Source organism: Protopterus annectens, chromosome 2.part1, assembly GCF_019279795.1.
Source record: "Protopterus annectens isolate FY-2018-M chromosome 2.part1, PAN1.0, whole genome shotgun sequence".
In the NCBI taxonomy this organism is placed as follows: Eukaryota; Metazoa; Chordata; order Ceratodontiformes; family Protopteridae; genus Protopterus; species Protopterus annectens.
The window spans coordinates 14,381,008-14,403,373 of NC_056729.1; the positions used below are offsets into that span (position 1 = coordinate 14,381,008).

Here is a 22,366-nt window from a genome sequence, read left to right on the forward strand (position 1 = left end):
TACATTTTTTTTTAACCAAAATATAATAATCATACCGCTATTTACATTTTAACCTCTGAAATATACTTCAACATGGAGATTTTTTTTAATTGGAGCCATTTTTGGACATATGAAACTATCAACTACATCTTACTTATAAATAGTTATTTACTATGTATTTTCTCAATAATTAATCATATGGTTAGAATATTTTCTACAGCCGCTAGTGTATATTCCTGCTCTGCTACGGTTCCTTATCTAATGGTGATCCACAAGTTTCAGTACTTGGGTCAGTACTGGTTTCACTCTATATAAACAATTTTCCATGAGATGTACCTAGCCTGAACATTATTAGTATGTATGCAGATGGCACAGTATACCTGCTACTAAGTTCTCATCTCATGTAACTTTAGTGCTATAAAATGACTTTGCCTCAATTTGAAAGAGGCTTACCAAAAACAAAATAATTATCAACACTAGCAAATTTACAGTAATGATTTTTGGTATGGTTAGATAGGCTACGGTTTCTTCACCTAGTATTACTGATCCATTAGGTATGGTACTGCCATTTACAAAACATCAAAGATATCTGGATAACCATTAGATGGCATTCCTTCCTTTCATAATTACAATGGAAGTTCTACCACTAAGGTACTAAGTTACACTGGGACACAATGTGTCTCATTTACTCACCTCAAATGTTTGGTATGCTACAGCAATTGTGGTTTTATTCCCAATAATTGGACACACACTACCAATTATAGCCCTTTTATTGGGTCATAGTACTAATAAAATTGTAAGATTTATCAACATTGTCAGCATCACTGAACATCACTTCACATTTAGTCAAAGAACAAAATGGCCTTCAATTTCTACTAGGTCCAGTTTTCTACCTGCGTTACCACTAGCAAATAAACTATAACTACACAAATCTTCATATTACCGTAACAGTAATGCCACCATTGAGATTAAAAGGCTTTAATTTTCACTAGCCACATACGAAAAAAAAACTTCTGTAAAACTACCCTTGCCTTCTAAATGATATTTACTACTTTAGCCAAGCTTTCACTAATTGAGACGTTAAAAGGACACCTATATGAGAAGCACAAGATTACTTGATTTGGGAATGTTAGACAGTTTGCTTTCACTTTAGAATTGGCCAGTTAATGATTATGACACATCTAATTTATTTGTAGGAAAATTATAATTAAATTTGTTCATACTGTGATTTCATTATATTTATCCTATATTACTATCCAGAAACTTATATTTGATACAAAGTTTGCTTTTTATCCTTGATCTGTTACTGCATAGTTTACAATACCTTTCCTGTACAGATTAATTTGGTTTTGCCCTTATACATTTGTAACAATGGATGTCATACACTCTCTAGATTAAGGTAATTACTATAATCTTCGCACAATGTGTTTCCTGCATAAATGTAAAAGTAGAGCATTTTAAAATGTTAGAGTGGACTGCTTAAGTGTCAGGAAAAAAATTTATCTAATCAATTTTTTTCTTGAAAGTATTATGGGACAGGAAAAGAAAGACGGTAAGAAAGAATGAAAAAGAGAGGGTATAGATGAGAAGTGGGATGGAATGGGTGAGAGCAAATGACAGGAAGAAGGAATGTAACGTTTGGATTCTGTACTGTGATTAGTTCACCTGTTTATCATTCAACAAGGAAAGAAAACTACAAAAAGGCAGCATATGAATCTCATTCAAACAACTGATTTTTTTCCATCTTGGACACAAAGGCAGAAGATGTGCATACATAGTTGTGAAAAGTACAGTGTTTTTTATTTACTTCCTCTCATAGGCAAGCTAATGAATGTGCAGCAAACATTTCAAAACAATGGTCAACTTCAGAACACTAACTCTTTCACACTAACCAAATTTGAAAGATGAAGTGTGTGCAATTCTGCAAACCAGCACAGAGCACTAGGTAGCTGCATTGATTGATGGACAACTGGACTTATGTGAGAAAATTTAATATCACATTGAGTTTCATTACAATGTGTTATATTATGCGAGCCAGTGGAGTGCTTTTCTGAGATTTTTTTCTCTTTTCCTCCACTGCAGTACAACCATGTAGTCTGTATATATAATTTAGCGGGTGTTGGGGTGGAGCCCCTGGCATGGAGAGTGCAGTGGGGGCTGGCCATGTACCAAAAAAAAAAAAAAATTCTGTATTTTTATAGTGTTTGCAACATTTCCTTTTGAACACTGTGGAGGTGAGCAAGCATTCTTCAATCATTAAATTTAAACCTACAAAATCCAGATATGTGATGTGACTATGTAGTCATGCATGCTATACACTAATGATTATATAATGAGGAGCCATGTATGATGATAAAGCAGAACAAGATGGTATACTGATTCAAAACATTTAAAAGCCATATAGTAGAGCTACATTCACTTTATATTTGAACTCTAACATATGCCCATGCTCAGGAGGAGGAGTTTTTGGAATTATGTTAAGGGGTTGCTGCACTCATTGCAATTTCTTATCTGCAGCTGCTTTGCAATAATGGTATGCAACTTTGCCCCAAAGGCACAGGGTCATCTAACCAAGCTTAACATTTTATTTCTCCCATGACAGACACAGTGGACCACAGCCATGCTGACAAGGACACAATGCAAAAAAATCATGGAAATGAGTCAATGTCTGCAAGCCAGTCGGAGTTATGGAATACTTATCCCAATGGATACTAAGGTTGAGTGATTTTATGTGTGTTAGCTACAGGGACGTTTCAGTTACCTTCTGGGTCACAGTGGAAGTATCTCAGGCATCTTTCTTGAGAATAGTCCATCAGTTTCTCTATGCCATGCTTCAGCATGTGAGGGAGTGTATGTAGTTCCCACATACCCTAGAGGAGACAGCCAACACCATGCTGGATTTCTATGATATAACCCATTTTGCCTAAGTAACAGGGACCCGTAATCTACACCCACATTAAAATAGTATCCCTATCCAGTGAACTGATAAGGAAGTACATGAATCTCCAAAGAGTATCACTCCACTGTCAGATGGTCTGTAATGTGAAAGGTATCATCTACAATGTGTGTGCAGATCACCCAGGCAGTTTTCACAATTCCCACATATGGCACATATGACCTTTGCCAACAATTTTTCAAGAGGCGACTTCCCACAGGGGCATGCCTCTCAACCGTCTAGATTTTCACATAATTTCCAAATTTTTGCCTCATACTTTTGGTCTGTTCCTCATAGCATCTGTGTTTTTCTAGCAAACAACTATAGATTGAAGTCACTAAATAATAGCATATATTTGTGTTTCAGACTTCATAGCCTTCAGAAAATGCTTTCTAACACAAAAGCTGATATGTTTGCAACATTCTAACATTATAAGTGCAATATATAAAATCTGTCCCTATCTTGGGGCCTTTGTCCCTCCATTATTTTAGGCTTTGTCCAGATTTCTTGTGCCAAAAGGGTGAGAGGTATTCATCGAGGCATCCTGTTGGTGATGCCAGATATGCCCTGGATTCCTGGCTCATGACACCCACCAGAAACCACCATAATCAAACAAAGGGTACAACCATGCACTATCGCACATGATAAACATTACTGTTCATGTCTGAGCTGCTGAAGGCATACTTTCGCTGTCCGATTCATCCAGTGGTGCTCTGCAGTATAACCTTGCCACATGTGCCAAAATGCTGATTGCGTGTGCAGTGTTACACAATATTACTCTTCCAGAGCCAACAGTTCCCAGAACAAAAGGAAGCAGAAGCAGAGACAGATGAGGAGTTAGAGGAGGAGCCAGCAGCAGTGGATGATCATGTCAGATGGAGGCAGGCATGGTATGTCGTGGCACTAATAAAAGGGCAGTATAGTGCACAAAGCTTTACAACACTACTACTATACAAGAGCTATGCAGATATATCACAGTAAAGATGATGCAAGCAAAGTCAACACCAGGCTGTGCTTATCCATATGAGGGCCAAGCTGTTACATGGGTTGTCTATGTCTGATGCACAAAGCTTGAAGGATATGGTAGAGTTATCATCTGCACAGGTGGGGAAGAGAGTACAGGAGTGTGCGTCTTTCACAAGGACATATGCGAGTGTGAGTGTTGATGTTTATAAAAAGAAAACATGCTTTTATGGGAGCTGCCAGAACTGATACGGGGTGAGAGTTTAATGGCAAGAAGGACCAGGTTTAGTGTGTGTGTGTGTGTGTGTGTGTGTGTGTGTGTGTGTGTGTGTCTACAGGGACACAGCCTCAGCAGTCACTGCAGCTCTACTTACTGGACAGGTCCAAGGCACACATGACAAAGGGCTCGAATTTCTGTGAATGCCCTTGCCCATAACAGCTGGCTGTACCACAACTCTGGCAGGATGCTGGTGCGCTATGAGACCTCAACCGATGTCTGCTAGAAGATGTGCAGCATGATGATTGGCCATGACAGGAGGATGCCCTCTCTGGGAGTAGATGCCTGTCAACATATGTTGCTATGGAAGTGCTAGCACTGCAGAAGCAGGATTTCACATGTCCACGGCCATGCTGGCTAACATTCATGGATGTAACAGATGACCAGTTGTGAGGACAGTCTCTTGACCCTATAAGATGAGCCAGAAAAGACAATGCACAGACCACTGTGTGATTCAGCCTATCCAAGGAATCGCACATACAGGACATGCACTCCTGTAGGTCAGCATGCTACCTCTCCCACTCAAAACTTCATTGTTGAACATTATACAAATAGCTCCTACTATGCTAAATAATCTGCAGAACTCAGAAAAATCCAGCAACATGCAGCACTTATTTTTCACTCACAGAGTTGTCAAACATACTCTTGATTTGTTGGATTTGGCAGACATACCTCTCAACATCTTAGCACAAGAAATCTGGACAAAGCCAGACATAATGGGAGGACAAAGGCCCAAAAATAGAGACACATTTTAAACGTTGTTGTAAACTTAGAAAGTTGTTAGAATAACAGGATTTGTGTTAGTGTGCATTTTGCTGAAGGATATGGAGTCTGAAACTCAACTACATGGTCATTATTTAGTGACTTTAATCCGTAGACTTGACTCATCCCAGTAACTTTTCAAAAAACAAGTTTTATGAGGAACAGACCAAAAATATGAGACAAATCTGGACATTCTGCAAAAATCTGTACAGTTGAGAGGCACGTTGGCAGATGATTCAAGCTCGTTTAACATAACCCAGGAAACAGAAGCCTTAGGTTTAAAATCACAAACAAGTGGGTCTCTCATACTTGAAATCAGAGTGATCATCCACTTACATGGCACCTAGATCTTCATATTTTGTGACTGCAAAACAGTGCAAATGATCATTTTCAGGTTCCAGACAACTTTTCTCTTCTGAACCGGAATCATGATGCCAATGCAATTAAAAGGAGATCAGAGTATCAGCATTTTTCTAATTTAATATTTTCTGGTATGCACATTATGTTACTATGTGCTTAAGAAGTTATTAGGAAGACAGCCAACCCCATAGACTTAAGAATCCACCTCAGAGACTGAAGAATAATTGCTGAAGTTATCATAATTTATATTCAAAAGGCAAAAATAATTCACAGCAGAAACAGCAATTGCCTGCTTACTGTATTATTTGTCCAGGCAACGAGGTTAATAAAACTGAAAACACAAACTATTCTCAACATGCAGACAGAGCTGTATGCATCTGTTTTGCTAAAAATCAATACAATCTCGTTTGTTGCATTAATTGAGCAATGACACTAACCAACCCATGCATTACACCATTAGGAAGCACAACCCTCGGCAAGTTTTGGTTTTACCTCAGTGTACATCATTTTGTCTGCCTTTACAGCAGATATTGCAGCATCAATTGCACAACAGATTTCTATACAACATGTTCAACATATCAATGTAAAGAGTGCATCTTTGGAAGAAAGGTAAATCCTTGCTGAATCCATGCATTAACATTTTTCTAAGGTAACATTTGAAGCGTGTACTGTCAAAAGTATACATTTCTGTTATAAATCACGTGGTCTGTACAGTAAAGATAATTAGTAATATATCCTTACAATCTTTAGGTGTGCAAGAAGCCTCATGACATCAGCCATATCAGCCAGAATTAGAAGACGAGTCACAGCAGACAGCAACGCTCGAGCTGCTCTAACCATGGTTCCACGTTTCACTGAAGAACAGGGATCATCTGCAAACTCAGATGAGGCAACTCTCATTGTTTCACCTAAGAAGCAAAAACAAGACAGACAAGACATAAAAAATGAGTTGTAGTGTTATGCAAGACACCAAAATCCATACAACTGCCAACACTTAAACCTTTAATTGTTGAATACTGCAAGGAAAACAGCTAGATGTTGTTAAACAAATCTCTTTTGCACACTACTCTAAATGGAATAGCAATATTCTCTGAATGTTTTTTTTCTGGAGAGTCTGTACTCTAATCGGAAATTAAACAAATCAAACAGTATATGGGTGTCAACATTTTAATAAGTCCTGACTGAAGGGGTGAGAAAGGTGTACTGTAAATCCAGCACTATTATAGTTATAAATATGAAGTTAAGGGAGTATGTACTCTATGCAGTAGTATATAAATCATGGGGTTAAATTATCAGAGTTTGTGGCGCTATCTAGAGGTTTTTTTTCTAGCAGGAGTGCAATTTCTTTGGGCTAGATTTGTTTGAAGTAGAAAGGAGGAAGATAAGAGTTGAGAGGAGGAGGAAAGTTCTGAGTGGCAGTAGGGAGGTTGCTAAATTCCTGGGAAAATCTGTGATAGGTTTATTTTTAGGGCAAAGGATGGAGTCTGGTGATGTGCTACAGCTCAGAGTTTTGTGACCAACGAGAAGGTTCACTTCCTGTCATAATTCTTTTGAGAAAGTAATGTAGAGACACTTGTTTGTAGTGAGTGATTTTACTGTGCGTCTTCTAATGACTTGTTTAGCTTGGTTACATGGAGTTGTGATTTTTTTCCCCAGATGGAAGATGAGGGGTTTTGTTTCTAGTTATGCCAGGCTTAGTCTCACAGATTTATAAGGTGTTACACTTTCTTGGTAAGTCATTCTGTAGATTTCTGTTTAAAAAGTCTGAAGATTAGTGGGAACAATTTGTTTTGAAGACTGAGTAGACTGAGTAAGGTGTGCATTACAGTTTCAACAGCTGATTTTGGGGTTTTGGTACCAAAGCGCATGTAAGGTGGCACTTCTTCAAGTAATATCCACAAAACGAGATGGAATAAACGAACAATCCTTTTATTAGAAAACAAGTAACGTAAAACACTAAAAAGCATTTTTCGTTTAGCACAGTGTCTAAACTTCTTCAGACAAACACTGGCGCTCCCAACAGCCTGTGTTTAAATAGTGAGTTGGTAATGATGTCATTATTCTTTAATTCAATTACACAAATTGATATAACTTAATTAGAAGACCTGACTCTGTCTCCTAAGCACACAAGACTTAAAAAGAACGTTCAAAACGTTCGACTGTTCTCCATACACATTTTAAATGTAAACCAACAACAAAAGCAAGTACAATACCAAGCTCTTATTTCATATAAATTCTAGAAAAACAAGTCAAGCCTACATAAAAAAAAAAAAAGTTTGGAAGCCTATTCAACAACTCAAAAGGCTGTCATTACTTTGAAAGTAATTAATTGATACAAAATACATACAGTTTCGTTTTCGTATTAGTTTTGCATCCCTGTATCAAAAAATATATCAATCCAACTAATAATTTCTCTAATATAAGTGTGAATTTAAAATCTTTAAAATCTTTAAAAAGTATATAAATGAGTGTAAACAAGTAAATACATAAAACATGTATACTACATTACAGAAAGTGACTTCAAGCAATTCTACTGCTACTATCTACCTATCTGTGTGTTCTATTAAATAGTCTCCCTACACTGTAATGTTGCCTATTTACATTTCCAACTAGTGGTTGTGATAGTTTTACCTCATAAATCGGTGTATAATAGAGGTAAACATTAAAGAGCCACATAAATTCTAATTATTTAAACCCATAATCTGTTTACCTAAGTAAACTTCTAAGTTTCAATATGCAAGTAATGGAGCATACCTCGTTTAGCCCTGGGTCCCTACAAGCCATTAAGCAGAGTTGCCAACTTAACTCTTTCTTTTCCAACTGTAATCTCAACAGATTTTCATTTTTCAAGTTCAGGGTATTCACTTGAACTTGATCAATGACCATAAATTTAAATGTGTGACTTGTATTTAATATACAATGTCTCGCAAGAGCATTTTCCTCTTTGTTTTTCTTGATGGCATAAGTGTGTTCGTACACTCTATCTCTGAGACGTCTGTCTGTTTTCCCTATGTAGAATGACGGACACTGTTCACACTGGGCTAAATATACTACTCTCTTACTATTACAGTTGTAAGTGTTTTTAATAAAATAGGTTTCTTTCCTGATAGTGAATTTATCAACAGTCGCTATATGGACACAGTACCTACATGAACCACATTTTTTGGTACCTCCCTTTTCTTTGTTTACTTTCGGTTTCCTTTCTAGTAGTTCTTTCATATTTGTGCCTCTCCTGTATATAATAATGGGGCTGTAGTTAAGGATTTGTCTCACCTCTTTGTCCAGTGATAAACAAGACCAATATTTTCTAACTGTTTTGCAAATTACTCATGCATCCCTCAAGACTTGGGCACTCAATGGGTAGTTGAATTTATTGGGTCTAAGGGAGCCACAAGTGATGAATGTAACCTTGTAGAACAGTTACTAGATATTATTCTAAAGAATAATTTTGTCTCTTTCGAGGACAAGCTCTTCCTACAAAAAAATTGGTGTAGCAATGGGGTCACCAGTGGGCGCAAGTTTTGCTAACCTAGTATTGGCCCACTGGGAGACTACCCATGTCTTAAATAGGACTCGGAACACCAACATTTACATGTATAGAAGATACTTGGACGATATCTTTATTTTATTAAAGGGACAAGAAGAAGAAGCAAAAGAACTAGTTGAGTATTTCAACTCTACTACAGGTTTCTTAAAGTTCAGTATGAACTTCAAAAAAACTACTATATGCTTTCTTGATGTTGAACTTAACAAGACGCCAGGAGGATATATTTCAAAAATTCATAGAAAAAGTACTTTTTCTAACACCTATCTTCATTTTTCTAGTCTACACCCCCTTCACCAAAAGAAATCTGTGGTGAAGGGGCAACTTGTGAGGGCAGCTAAAACGATTACATTAGACGAAGATTTTGACACGGAGTGTGAAAACTTACATTTGATGTTTTCACACAGGGGTTATCCTGGTTCATTTTTGGAAGGAATTTTTAAAGAGGTTATTTTGAAAAGGAGAAAAGGATTTTATAAAGCCATCCTGAATACACAACTTGTGACTGATTTTACGTACCAAGTTGACAACCTTGAGGCACAAGGTATGAGCGTGAACAACATTGACGACTTAGAAACACTCTCCGTTGTAACAACAGAAAACAACAAGAATTTTACTACAGCATTTATATTCACCTTCTGCCCAGAAGCACCTGAAATTTGTAAAATAGTTAGAAAATATTGGTCTTGTTTATCACTGGACAAAGAGGTGACACAAACCCTTAATTACAGCCCCATTATTACATACAGGAGAGGCACAAATATGAAAGAACTACTAGAAAGGAAATTGAAAGTCAACAAAGAGAAGGGAGGTACCAAAAATGTGGTTCATGTAGGTACTGTGTCCATTTAGCGACTGTTGATAAATTCACTATCAGGAAAGAAACTTACTTTATTAAAAACACGTACAACTGTAATAGTAAGAGAGTAGTATATTTAGCCCAGTGTGAACAGTGTCCGTCATTCTACATAGGGAAAACAGACAGACGTCTTAGAGATAGAGTGTACGAACACACTTATGCCATCAAGAAAAACAAAGAGGAGAATGCCCTTGCGAGACATTGTATATTAAATACAAGTCACACATTTAAATTTATGGTCATTGATCAAGTTCAAGTGAATACCCTGAACTTGAAAAATGAAAATCTGTTGAGATTACAGTTGGAAAAGAAAGAGTTAAGTTGGCAACTCTGCTTAATGGCTTGTAGGGACCCAGGGTTAAACAAGGTATGCTCCATTACTTGCATATTGAAACTTAGAAGTTTACTTAGGTAAACAGATTATGGATTTAAATAATTAGAATTTATGTGGCTCTTTAATGTTTACCTCTATTATACACCAATTTTTGAGGTAAAACTATCACAACCACTAGTTGGAAATGTAAATAGGCAACATTACAGTGTAGGGAGACTATTTAATGGAACACACAGATAGGTAGATAGTAGCAGTAGAATTGCTTGAAGTCACTTTCTGTAATGTAGTATACATGTTTTATGTATTTACTTGCATACACTCATTTATATACTTTTTAAAGATTTTAAATTCACACTTATGTTAGAGAAATTATTAGTTGGATTGATATATTTTTTGATACAGGGATGCAAAACTAATACGAAAATGAAACTGTATGTATTTTGTATCAATTAATTACTTTCAAAGTAATGACAGCCTTTTGAGTTGTTGAATAGGCTTCCAAACTTTTTTTTTTTTATGTAGGCTTGACTTGTTTTTCTAGAATTTATATGAAATAAGAGCTTGGTATTGTACTTGCTTTTGTTGTTGGTTTACATTTAAAATGTGTATGGAGAACAATCAAACGTTTTGAACGTTCTTTTTAAGTCTTGTGTACTTAGGAGACAGAGTCAGGTCTTCTAATTAAGTTATATCAATTTGTGTAATTGAATTAAAGAATTATGACATCATTACCAACTCACTATTTAAACACAGGCTGTTGGGAGCGCCAGTGTTTGTCTGAAGAAGTTTAGACACTGTGCTAAACGAAAAACGCTTTTTAGTGTTTTACGTTACTTGTTTTCTAATAAAAGGATTGTTCGTTTATTCCATCTCGTTTTGTGGATATTACTCGAAGAAGTGCCACCTTACATGCGCTTTGGTACCAACACCTTCTTTTTCGTTTTTTACATAGTGTGCTACAGTTCGTTTTGGTTCCTGATTTTGGGGTTTTGAGAGGAGAGATTTGAGGTCCAGTTTATTGCTGTAAGATGTATGTTATTTTGCGATTTGAGTCTAAAGCAAGCCAGTTTGGTTGGTACTAGATTACGTGCAAGAACCCAAATGTAAACAAGATGTGAAGTCATATATCTTATGATCTTGCGGGGTTAAAAATGCACAGTTTGTACACTTCAGACATCAGTTTCTGACATAAGCATTGCTTAATGCAGCTATTCTAGAGGTAACAAATTCAGTGAAGCGTAATAAGGGGATAGGCTTTGCTCCTCTACACTCCAAACTTCCTAAATCTGTAATCAGTGCCAAAAGGCTTGAGGGGGGGTTTAACTTGCTCTAACCACATCTAAAATAACGGACAGTTGGTGAACTTTTTGAATCCCAACATTCACACAATCATTCAAAAAATATATTCATAACAAATTTATAAAATGAACATTTTCTTCTTTAACTCTCCACAAAAGTATACTAATCCTTACAACGTATTCTTTAAAGTCTTCAAAATGATCATCAAAATCATTATATATATTAAGCATTTACTGGAAATATTTTTGCTTACCCTTTTCTAATAATAACTAATAACTTTTTCTATTTGAGAAAGCACCTTCTGGTCACCTTCTGCCAGGGATCTCACTAAAAATAATTAACTAACGGAATGTTAATTTATTTAATAACTTCTGATACAAATTTCTGTATGATCTTTTTTCCTTTTCATATACGAGATGTTAGCCATCATTTCACTGACTTTCAACAGCTAGACACAATTCAGTCTTGGCCTTGCATTTTTGTATTATAGCTATTTGACCCACAAACAGTAAAACCAAACATTGCTTTTTAATTGCCTGGTATGTATGCCACACAGTGGGAGGATGACATAATGGTTAAGGTGTCTACCTTAAAGACACAAGGTGCAGGGTTTGATTCTCATATGGGGTAACTGGCTAGGCTTCAAATGGCCCAAAAGGGCAGTTAGCCTAGTACTGACCTATGAACCTATGAACCAGTGATAAGCACGAACACTTCCTTTATTAACTTTTCCTGATTATTAAATATCTTCTTTTATCATGTTCTGAAATACCTTCTTAAAATCTTCTAATTCTGAGCATGACCAAAACATGCAAATCCAATATCCTACTTCCCTGCATATATAACCTCAATGCAGACTGTATGCTTGCATGAGCATCTGAAGTATACCTGGCATGTAAAAATACATGTGCAAACATTTTCAAGTAAATGCCCTAAATTTCCTTGATTTTGTTGCATATATGGGTGATACACATGCTTCTGCTCACTTCTCCCATTATTTACTAATGGAATGCATCTCCTCTTAGTCCATCTTCCACTTCTCAGGCCACTCCCTTTTCCTTTCTTGACATGCATTGAATGCTCTACTTTCTAATAATATGACAGTCATAATACCTCTTCTTGTTTTTATTATTAACTCAGCTAGGCTAGATGTTTGTAATACCTTTTTTCTGTCTGGTATTATTTGAAACAGCTCTGTCTGTAATCCATAAAAACTCAATCTGTCATTCTGCTGGAGAGCAAATTTCACTTTTGTTACTTTCTATTTTTAATTTATGTGTCATCTCCTGATATGTTCCCTTTTCTCTATTCATTAGCTCTATATTAGATTAGATTACATTAATGGCGGCCGTTAGTTTTTTCAGTGCAAGCTCCATGGAAGCTTGATATGCTGTCGTGAAGTGGTGGACTCATTTTTTTCAGCGGGCATTACTTGTACATTAATACTCTGCTGGAGAACATTTGTTCTCCAATGAGAGTGCTTTTGTCCAGTTCACTTATTCTCTAAATAACCTTAACCACATGGTTCTAAAACAGTTATGAAAATCTGGCATAGTCAGACCTCTCATTTCATTTGGTATTCCTGATTTTTTCCATGCCACCCTTGCTCAACCCCCTATAAGAATTCCCAGTTTCTCTTTTTATTATAATTAAACATTTCTTCTCTTCCTATGGTGGCTCTAGAAAGGACCGACTTAGGCACAAGATCAATGGAACTAAAACATTTTGGTTTTCTAGATCTTCTGACCTAATTTCATTGCCATAAGCCTCCATTATTCTTAGCTTTCTCACAATCTTCTCCTCTGTGTCCTGAGATGATACCTTGACTGAGGTTGACATTCTGTCCATTTGTTCCTAAAAGTAGGAAAAAGCTTGCACCAAAGTATGGGTGGGATAGTAATGAAGTGCTAGTGGTTTGATTTTATTTTCATGTTATTTCCTGATATTGTAAACTAGACCTGAGCTCATATTAATCTGCAGTGTATACACTTCCTTTGTCAAGAAAATGTGTTTAAGCTTCTTTCTGTAACAATAAAAAGGAGGTGAAAGAAAATAAAAGGCATGAAACTTACAACTGAAGTACAAAATGTAACTTCTTGCTTTTCTTGTGTTAGGAAACCTAAAGCCATAACAAAATAAATGATAAAACCCTTCAAAGGAAACTCGAATAAGCATTCAAATGAGAAACATTTCCACTGCATGTCTAATCTCTGAATGTAGAAAAGAAAAACGTTTACTGTTTACTTAGTCTTTCTATTATGTGGGTAAATAAATGAGATGATGTAAACCTCCTCCAGTTTTCCTGTGGAAAGAGAATGATGAGCTGAGATAAATATATCTGGAACTAAATCAGGCAAAAGCCAAATGCTGTTTGGAAAATCTTAGCACACCAATGTAAGTTACTATTTGAATTCTGCTTTGTATACTTTTACTAACTTAGAATGGTTAAGTCCAGTAAATCTTCATCAACAGACAACAAGGATATATATTTAGCTGTATATCAGATTCATCTTTAAATATTTTATTCTTTACAATTGACTGTTAATTTTAGGATTTTGTGCCAATCTTTTATCTTGAACCTTGGTGAAGAATCTTTGTAGATATTTAATATTAGTTCTATAAATTCCTTACTCTTCCTGAAAGAGGCAGTAGAGTGGTTCTGAATCATGAGAGGTGGTGACAGTTAATGTGGCACCACAACTTCCATGTAAAATGGGAAAAAAGGAGTTGATGATGATGATGGTGATGTTCCTTCTTAAAACCAAGTTTACCCATAACCTCTCTCAGAAACCCCCAACTTATCTGATTAAAACATTTTCTGCATCAAGGCTTATAATCAGTAGCGGGTTTCCTTTTCCATTTCCATCCTCTTGCACTAAAGTAGATTTAAACACATTACCAAATGTTATTTTCCCCCAATAAAACAATGACCTAGGTCAATTATGCCTGGTAACAATTTTTCTACTCTTGCTGATATTGTTCCCATAAATGTCTTATAGTCATTATTTAAGATTGAAACTGGTCGGTAAGAGGTAGGATTTGTGTAGAATATACTTTCTTTTGAATGACTATTACTCCTGTTTTCAAAGACTGTCATCCCACCTATCCTTCAGCACTTGATTAAACAACACAATCCATACCACTATTACTCCCCCCACCAGTTTCTGTAGCTCTGAAATCACATCCTCCCCAAGTAATTTACCAAGTTACCATTTCTTTAGCTCCATATTATTATTATCAACAAGAATGGAGGAGATTAGACTGTGCTTATTCAATCTCTAATTTTTCCAAGTCAATATTGTCTATTGTTTCAAGTCTCCAACAGATTTTTCTGTTATAGGTTCTTTAGAATACAAGTAATTATACAATCAGTTGAAACCTAGAACATTCTCCTAGGATTTCTGGTCAATCAGGCCCCCCATAAAGGTACCGTCTGTTTACCATCTCTTCTATTTTCTGCTGCCTTCGTTTCTATACTAAATACTTCAGTGATTCAGTTGTTGCACTCTGCTAAACTCACTCAGCCTTTCTAGTTATTCTTTTGATTTTTTTCTTAGCCTGCTCATATCTTTCCCTCTCTTGTCATGTCATCTACCTTCCCTTCATCTGACAGTGTTTAATCTACTTCAGAAGCAACCAATACATGATGTGATATGATCCAAGTCCCAAACACTTTTGGATTTAATCAACACGACACACTTCAGATTCAATTTAAATACATCATACTCCTCAGAATACTGATTTTTTTAAATCAATTATTGTAACATACTTTGTAATTTCTCCTTGCACCAAAATTGAAAATCTTTTAGTTTTAAATAATATGTTAAGAACCTTCAATGTTTTTTCAGCTAGTAAAATTCTAAAGCTGAAAGTTACAGTTTCTAAGCGGAACAGTCAGAAATAATGCTGGGTTATACTCAAACTTTTATCAATCTATGAATTTTCTTATGATTATATATGCACGTGTATATATGGGTTCATTATAGAATCCCAATAGCTGAAACCTTTAAATACCGAACCCCATAACCGCAAAATTTAAAATTGCGAACCTACAGTGCAAATACACCACACACACATACACACAATTTCGCCTCACAATCAAACAATCCTACACTACAAACAGGGGGGCAAGCCCCCTTGCACCCCCCACACCCCCCTACTTATTTATACTAATTCTGAGATTGCACAATCACACACACAAAGGTAACTCACACACATTTCACAGCCCCTTGCACACACACACACATCACAGCCAAAACACACACTCATATGTACTTACCTACACTTACACCTATGCATTCACACAACACAACACCAGAAGCTCCGAACTTCGTTATTTTGAATTTCGCGCTTCTGGTGTTTCTGAAATTCAAGGCTTCAGTATTATAATTTCGAAATACTGAAAGTCGGGATTTTAGTATTTCAAAATTATAAAGGGAACCCATATATATATATATATATATATATATATATATATATATATATATATTTGTGTGTGTGTGTGTGTGTATATGTATATGTGATCAGTTATACACACATGTAGTACTACAACGTTCTTCATGAAATATTTCGAAGTGTTCCCATTCTTAACAAAAAAAACTCGTATCCCCCACATCTGTGGAATTCTTCCAATTCCCCTACACATAAGATCCCCTGCTGAAATGAGATAACTTCCTCTTATCATTTCCTAACTTCTCTCTGCTCACTTCCTGGGGGTACATAAAGATTTGCTGTTGAAAATTTTCTTCCCATGCAATAACACCTCAACATTACAAACCTTCCTATATCACAGCTGCCCCTGTCGTTTGGCACCAGTGTAACTGGCATAATGCACCTCCTTAAAATATATTCTTACCAACTTCCTGCGTTTTTCCTGTACTACAGGTGTCTCCTTTACCATTACTATATATGGTTTCCTTTAGTTTAGGAAGCCTAGTACTTTGGAATATTTGACAAAATCTGTCAGCTCATTAATATTCCAGATGATTTTTCTCAAGTTCTCACAGATAATCTTTTCAATAAGTTTTTCTTCCACTTAATATCTCACCACTCATTTAACTCCGCCGGCCAGTAAATGTAAAACTTCTTTTCCCTTTTACTAATTTGATCTCATTACTGTCAGCCTTTCTTTTCTTTTGATTTCTATTAACCCAAAAATTATTCCCAGTCAAGCCGCTGATAGTTTTACCTCTGTACACAATACCAAAGTAAAAATATTCCAGGGTGAGCGCACTAGCTGCAATCTGGTTGCCTCTAATCTGTTAAGACATTGTAGGTTATCATACCATCTTGATTCTGTTATCAGTGTTATGATTTGGTACTTCCCTTCTCTCCCCTTTAGTTACATGATACATCTTTCCAGCCTTTTGTAACTATTCATATCCTCCAATTCTCATATCAAGGACCATATGCCCTTCACATATTTACCAAGTATTTGTCTCTAATAGCTTTCCAAATTCTAACTGATCTCTTAGCTGTCTAAATCTAATATAACCGATAGCTATTTAAATATAAACTGTGTCAGAATCTACAGGAAACAAGCTTTGCTATTTATCTTTAACTTTCTTTTCTATATGCTACCTTCCAATTCAACATATTTAAATAACTTCAATATTGGCAAACAGTTACTATAATTTACAATCTGAGCTAGATATCAGATAAACTGATGATAAATTCAGTAATATTTGCTGCTTGCAAATATTCTTTGGAAAGGGTCTGCACTTTTGAAATTTTTTGGCTTGCTTGTTGTCTGTGTAAGAAAAGAACAAAAAAAATTTACATTTTTCTGTTAAGTTCAGCTACACAGTTCGTTAACATAAGTCCTGATCCAGATGGTCTTAACAGCAAATCATGAGTAGTTGTGGGCATGTCTTATGATATTGTGGTAAAGCCCCAGCCATCAGCAAATCAAATATCTGTTTTCTTCTGCCTCCCCCAGTCTGAAACTGCGTCTACTGCCATTCTCTTTACATCTTTGTACTACAACACGGAAATTAGAGTGTGAAGTGTATTAACCAATAGAAAATGTGGAAATAATTTTACAAAGCCTTGTTTTTCAACATTTTTAATGTTCAGTTCAAGCTTTTCAGACTAGAACATTACCACTTCCCTTCAGTACAGCAAACCCTTGACTTCATGTGACTGCGACCATTAGTGTCTTTTCAAATCTCCCTCCTTTTGTTTTTGTTCCATTCTTGAGGTGTCTTTCATTATTTGCAGATAGCTCCTCATTTGCAACATGCTCCCCATTCCTATACTTCTCTTTCTTGGACTCATCCTCTGATTGTAGTAGCTGAAACTGATTATTTCTTGCAGCTCTGCTTCTGCTTCCAGTAGAGTTTCATTCCAGTTGAATAAAAAAATCTTAAAAAAATGCAGAATACAACATTTTATGCTTGATTTCTTCCATCTACACAGCTTCATCTCTGGAATGCATTCAGGCCATAGAATAACCATTATCCACATATCCCTCCTATTTTTAGCTGCCGGCCCATCTGACAATTTTGTCAACATAACAAAACTAGGTCTAGATTGCCTTCCTCTTTGAAGGTTTCCCACCAGGTTTGCTGTCTGTGTGGCTTTTCTACCTGGATGCCATGCATTTTTATCCTGGTCTTCTTATATAGTAACTATTGCATAGTAACAGTCTTGTACAGATTTTTCTTGGTTTGCACATAAGAGTAGATCCTCTCTCTTCTCAATCTGTCCTCCAATTTTTTTTCCTGTAGCTCTTCCTGTCAATCTTCCACTACTGAAAACTTTGTTCTTTGTCCATGTTCTCAATGAGGATTTGCACTTATTCTGAATAAATCAAAAACATACTCTGTTTCGTCCAACTGCTTATTAGTTTTAAGAAAGTCTTCTGATGTTCGACTTATTTTCACAACTCCACTGTAAATTCTATTTTCTCTTCTGTAGGTGTTGCCTCCACCGTTAAATCTCGGGCACCATGTTTCTGATCAGCCTGCAAGTCAGCTACATGGTTTTCTGCAGAAAATTCAAGATGTTATCTACTTTTTAGTTGCACTATTTTCTGCATACGTCTATCTGGATGACATGCAGGAACCTAGAATTTTAACAACCACAGTTTAAGCCTTTTTAGTGCCTAATGAACAGCAACTTAACTAAAAATGTGGACGGGGAGAGAAGATAAAATTAGTGTTACTTAGCATCCTTGTCACACAGAGCCCTTCTGATTCACCAGATGACCTGAGTTTAATTAGCAGCATGGACGCTGGAGTGGAAGCAGGGGGGAGGATGGAAGTGAGCAGCCAATGTTGACCTGCCCATCCTGGAGGGAGGGCGGCAGCCTAAAAGACTCACTGCTATATGCAGCATACGGGCTTGGCCAGCTCTGTGCTATATAAGCAGGAAGCTGCACATCAGCAGAAGTACAAATACACCTTCCAAGGGCAGTGTTCCCAGAACTGTCATGGCTGCCTTGAGGGAATGGGAGTTTGGGCACACTCCCTGGCATGCAGCAGGATGCAGTATCAACATCCTTGATTTCTTCACTGGCCCTGGACTAGGGTTAGGTTGAACTCAGAGGAGGCTAAGGCAAATCCTGTAGACCAGGTGAATGAGGAGCGGAGCAGATGATAATCAGATGTAGGGTAGGGGAAAAAAAAAAAAAAAAAACAGTGCCATTTTACTTAAAGGGCCCCATATCAGAAAGTCAGACATTTGGTGGCCTTAATTATGAGCCTGAGCAGTATCTCTGTACTAGAAATTAGCAATGGTTACCTTTATATAATATTGGATCTAAGAAAGAAAATCATCTGCAAGCCTTGCATTTGTTTGAGATAAATTTAAAGATGATGATGATTCCGGGAAGACATTATTGGCATTTATGAATGCTAACTCTGGCTGTTCATACACATTTTCTCTATGCAGACATCCTAATAGTCAACTTTTCTTGAAAATAATGACTCTCGACTTTATATGTCAAAACACTGCGTATAATTAACTGCAAGATAAACAGAAAAGAGAAAATTCTAAACTGTTCTAAACTGTCACGGTTATACCTTTAAAGCATTTTTTTGCAGGCAGGCAGGGTTTGCCACCCCACACTCCCCCTGAAATGAGGGCTCCCACACACCAGTGCTACTTACATATACAAACTCTGACATCACCATATACTGGAGTATGGAGAACACTTTGAGGTACCACAACCTTCAACTTAGTATACATTCCTCCCCCACATTCATATTTCCAGTTCTAATATTCCAACGGTAGTGAGGATGGTCCTCAGAATTTCAATCAAATCCATTGCCTGTCAAAGTTATTTACTATATTTAAAAAAGCAGACTGCACCAAACAATTCCTTTTCAACTATGATCTGTAAATTACAACAGAAAATCAAACAGTAAAGATATTAGCAGAATGCAGGCTTAACTTGTATTTTAAGAGTATCGCATTTATAGCATAATGTTTATACTGACTTTCATGACATCTGGTCTTCCTACTTAAAGTCAGCACTATGAATGATTATTAACTAGTATTACTTTATTTTCTAACATAGTGCCAAATTCAGTTCTGTTTCTAACATTTTAAACTTGATGTTGCATATGTAATTGGTGTTGAAGGAACCATTTCATATCTAAACTAGGGAACTATTTTACATCAAAAATAAAAGTCAGAACCTTCCTTTCCCCTAATCATTCAGTTATGGTTGAATGTGTGGACCTTTCTTTGGGATGAGATCACAAAGACATATACTGCTTGAACAGAACAGCAAGCTTGGGAATTGTGATTCCTTAAGGATGAAATTTTGAGAAGTGGCAGAGAAGGGTCTCTTAACAGCATATCTTCAAGTTTGAGTTGCAGCCTATACTAGATGGATCAAAGACATGCAGCATTAGGCCATTTCTTTGTTGGGAAGGGAACTTGTGTATAAAATGACATTTTTAAGTCTATAATTTAATGTTCTCCATGTGTTTTTATCTCGGTAAGTAAAATTTTACCTGAATTATTTCATTATAATACAATGCATTAGAACTGAAGGAAAGAGCTGCAGCCATTTAAGACTGCCTAAGTGCAGTTAGATTGCAGGGCTAAACTGACATTGCATCCACCCAGTCTGTAACAATTCAAAGCTTTACATATTCCACCTTAAATGGGCTCCAAAGATGAAGGCCACTGGAATTTTATTATGACTGCATAAAATGTTAGGTAAATCTCCAGAGATTTGGAGCCACTGGGAATTATGTTATGACTGTAAAATATTAGGTAAATCACCCAATATTTTTCTGCACCAAAACAACAGGTGAACATCTCTTTAAAATACTTTATTACCTAGGTATATATATTACCAGATAAATAAAAATAAACTAATATAATCAGCATCATGGATGGCATCTTGTATTCCAGAGATACAAGCAAATAACAGATGCTCTCAAATACCTGCCTAGAATGAAGTGTCTTCTTTACACCATTTAAAACATGAAAGAAAAAGATATGTAGCCAATAAAAAGACTCTCTGAGAGGCCTAAAAAGAAATGGGTGATCCGTAACAAGCTCAGAAGAAAAGTTAATGACAAAAAGGGGCTTAGCCCCTCTCTCAAACTGCTGAGTACTCAAAAGGAAATGGATGTTAAGGCTTCAGAAATGTGCATCTCCTGCACCAAGGCTAAAGTGAGATGAACTATCTTAGCACAATTTGAGGCATACAGTCAGACAACATAAGGGCAAAAAAAACCCATCACTGGCAAATGACAAATCAGAATTCTGGACTGAATTTAAGGTTTTCATTGAAACTTGGTGTGACCTTACTGAAGACTTATCAAGTTCTAAAGGAATGACAAAATACTCAAACAAGAAAATAAGGGATAATGTCAACATATAAGCAGTGGTTATGTGTCTGATGCAAAATCGGGAATAGTGGGAAAGGAAAATATAATACAAATCAGTACATGGAGATCTTCCTCTAGGGAGATGTTTTATGGTTATTACAATTGTAACACTAGATGTTCTAATGTGAAGGCATCTAATGTCAGCTCTGGAATTTTAAGAAGGCTTGAAACATTTTCAGGGGCTTTTATTTGTTCCTGGTCCTACCACCCTTATGTGAGATCCAAAGCTCTTAAATAGATTATACAGAAGTTCTAACCATCATGAAAGTGTTATTTACGATGGCTATGCCCTTACTATTAGTCTCCCCAGTCTAAAATATTTAGTGCCACCTAATTAAGGATCTATACTATTTTAAAAGCTGCTCTGGTGCTTATTGAGAGGAAACTAACTGAAGTTCAAACTCACAAAGCTCAGCTCAAATTTCAACTCCACATTCATCGGTTTTCACAGGAAGTCATTGCCATTACAGTTCCTAAACACACACTGGCAGTATTTCTTTTCTTTAGGGAAACCTCGCCTTTCTTTGAGTTTGTGTGATAGTGGAGTTGGAAAATAACGGTTTGGGATGTGAGAGAGACAGAGGGGCTTCCCTCTTGCAAAAATGTTTACATGTAAGTTGTTCTGTGGAGTTGACTTCCTGATCGGTTATATTTGACTCCTTGCTTTGTTGTAACTTGATGAGTCATAGTGGAGTATTTGGACACTAAGCAACTTTCAACATTATGTAAAGTCCTTCTTCCATATTTCCTAAAATATTTTTATCCTTCCCTCTTAACAGGCAGCATCGTTCTCAACTGTTACTGTAGAGCTACAGGAAATAGTTGATATTTTCACACTATCAATCAATCTACAAGAGAACCTGAACCGGTAGGTCTGCTATTAGGTTCATTCTTTGTTCTTTCCTAACTTGGCATTTTTTTCCCTTGGAAGCTTCCATGCTCAAAATGTATGTGCACCCTACGTCAGGAAACACTGTCATGTTACATGTCATAGCAGGAAAGCACACGAAGCTCCTCAACTTGTCAGTCTGACCCAGCCACTAACCAAGCACATCTTGTACAAATAAAAGGAACATGACATGCATAGAACTCCAACAGTACCTGTTGGCTGGAGGGGTCATCCAAGCACCAAGGAATAGTAAGTAGGAGTATGTGATCTGCCAAAGAAAGTCCTTCATACAAAAACAAACATTGCAAGAACGT

General features: G+C 36.5%; 1 protein-coding gene across 1 annotated transcript in view; it reads right to left on the reverse strand.

The window, feature by feature from the left end:
* The window catches only part of LOC122794730 (catenin alpha-2-like), a 2,759,516-nt gene that overhangs the window by 722,757 nt on the left and 2,014,393 nt on the right, over positions 1–22,366 (reverse strand). The window contains exon 4 of the mRNA XM_044063375.1: positions 6,018–6,184. Within this exon, the coding sequence (XP_043919310.1) occupies positions 6,018–6,184 (167 nt within the window). The remainder of the gene's footprint in view (positions 1–6,017; positions 6,185–22,366) is intronic.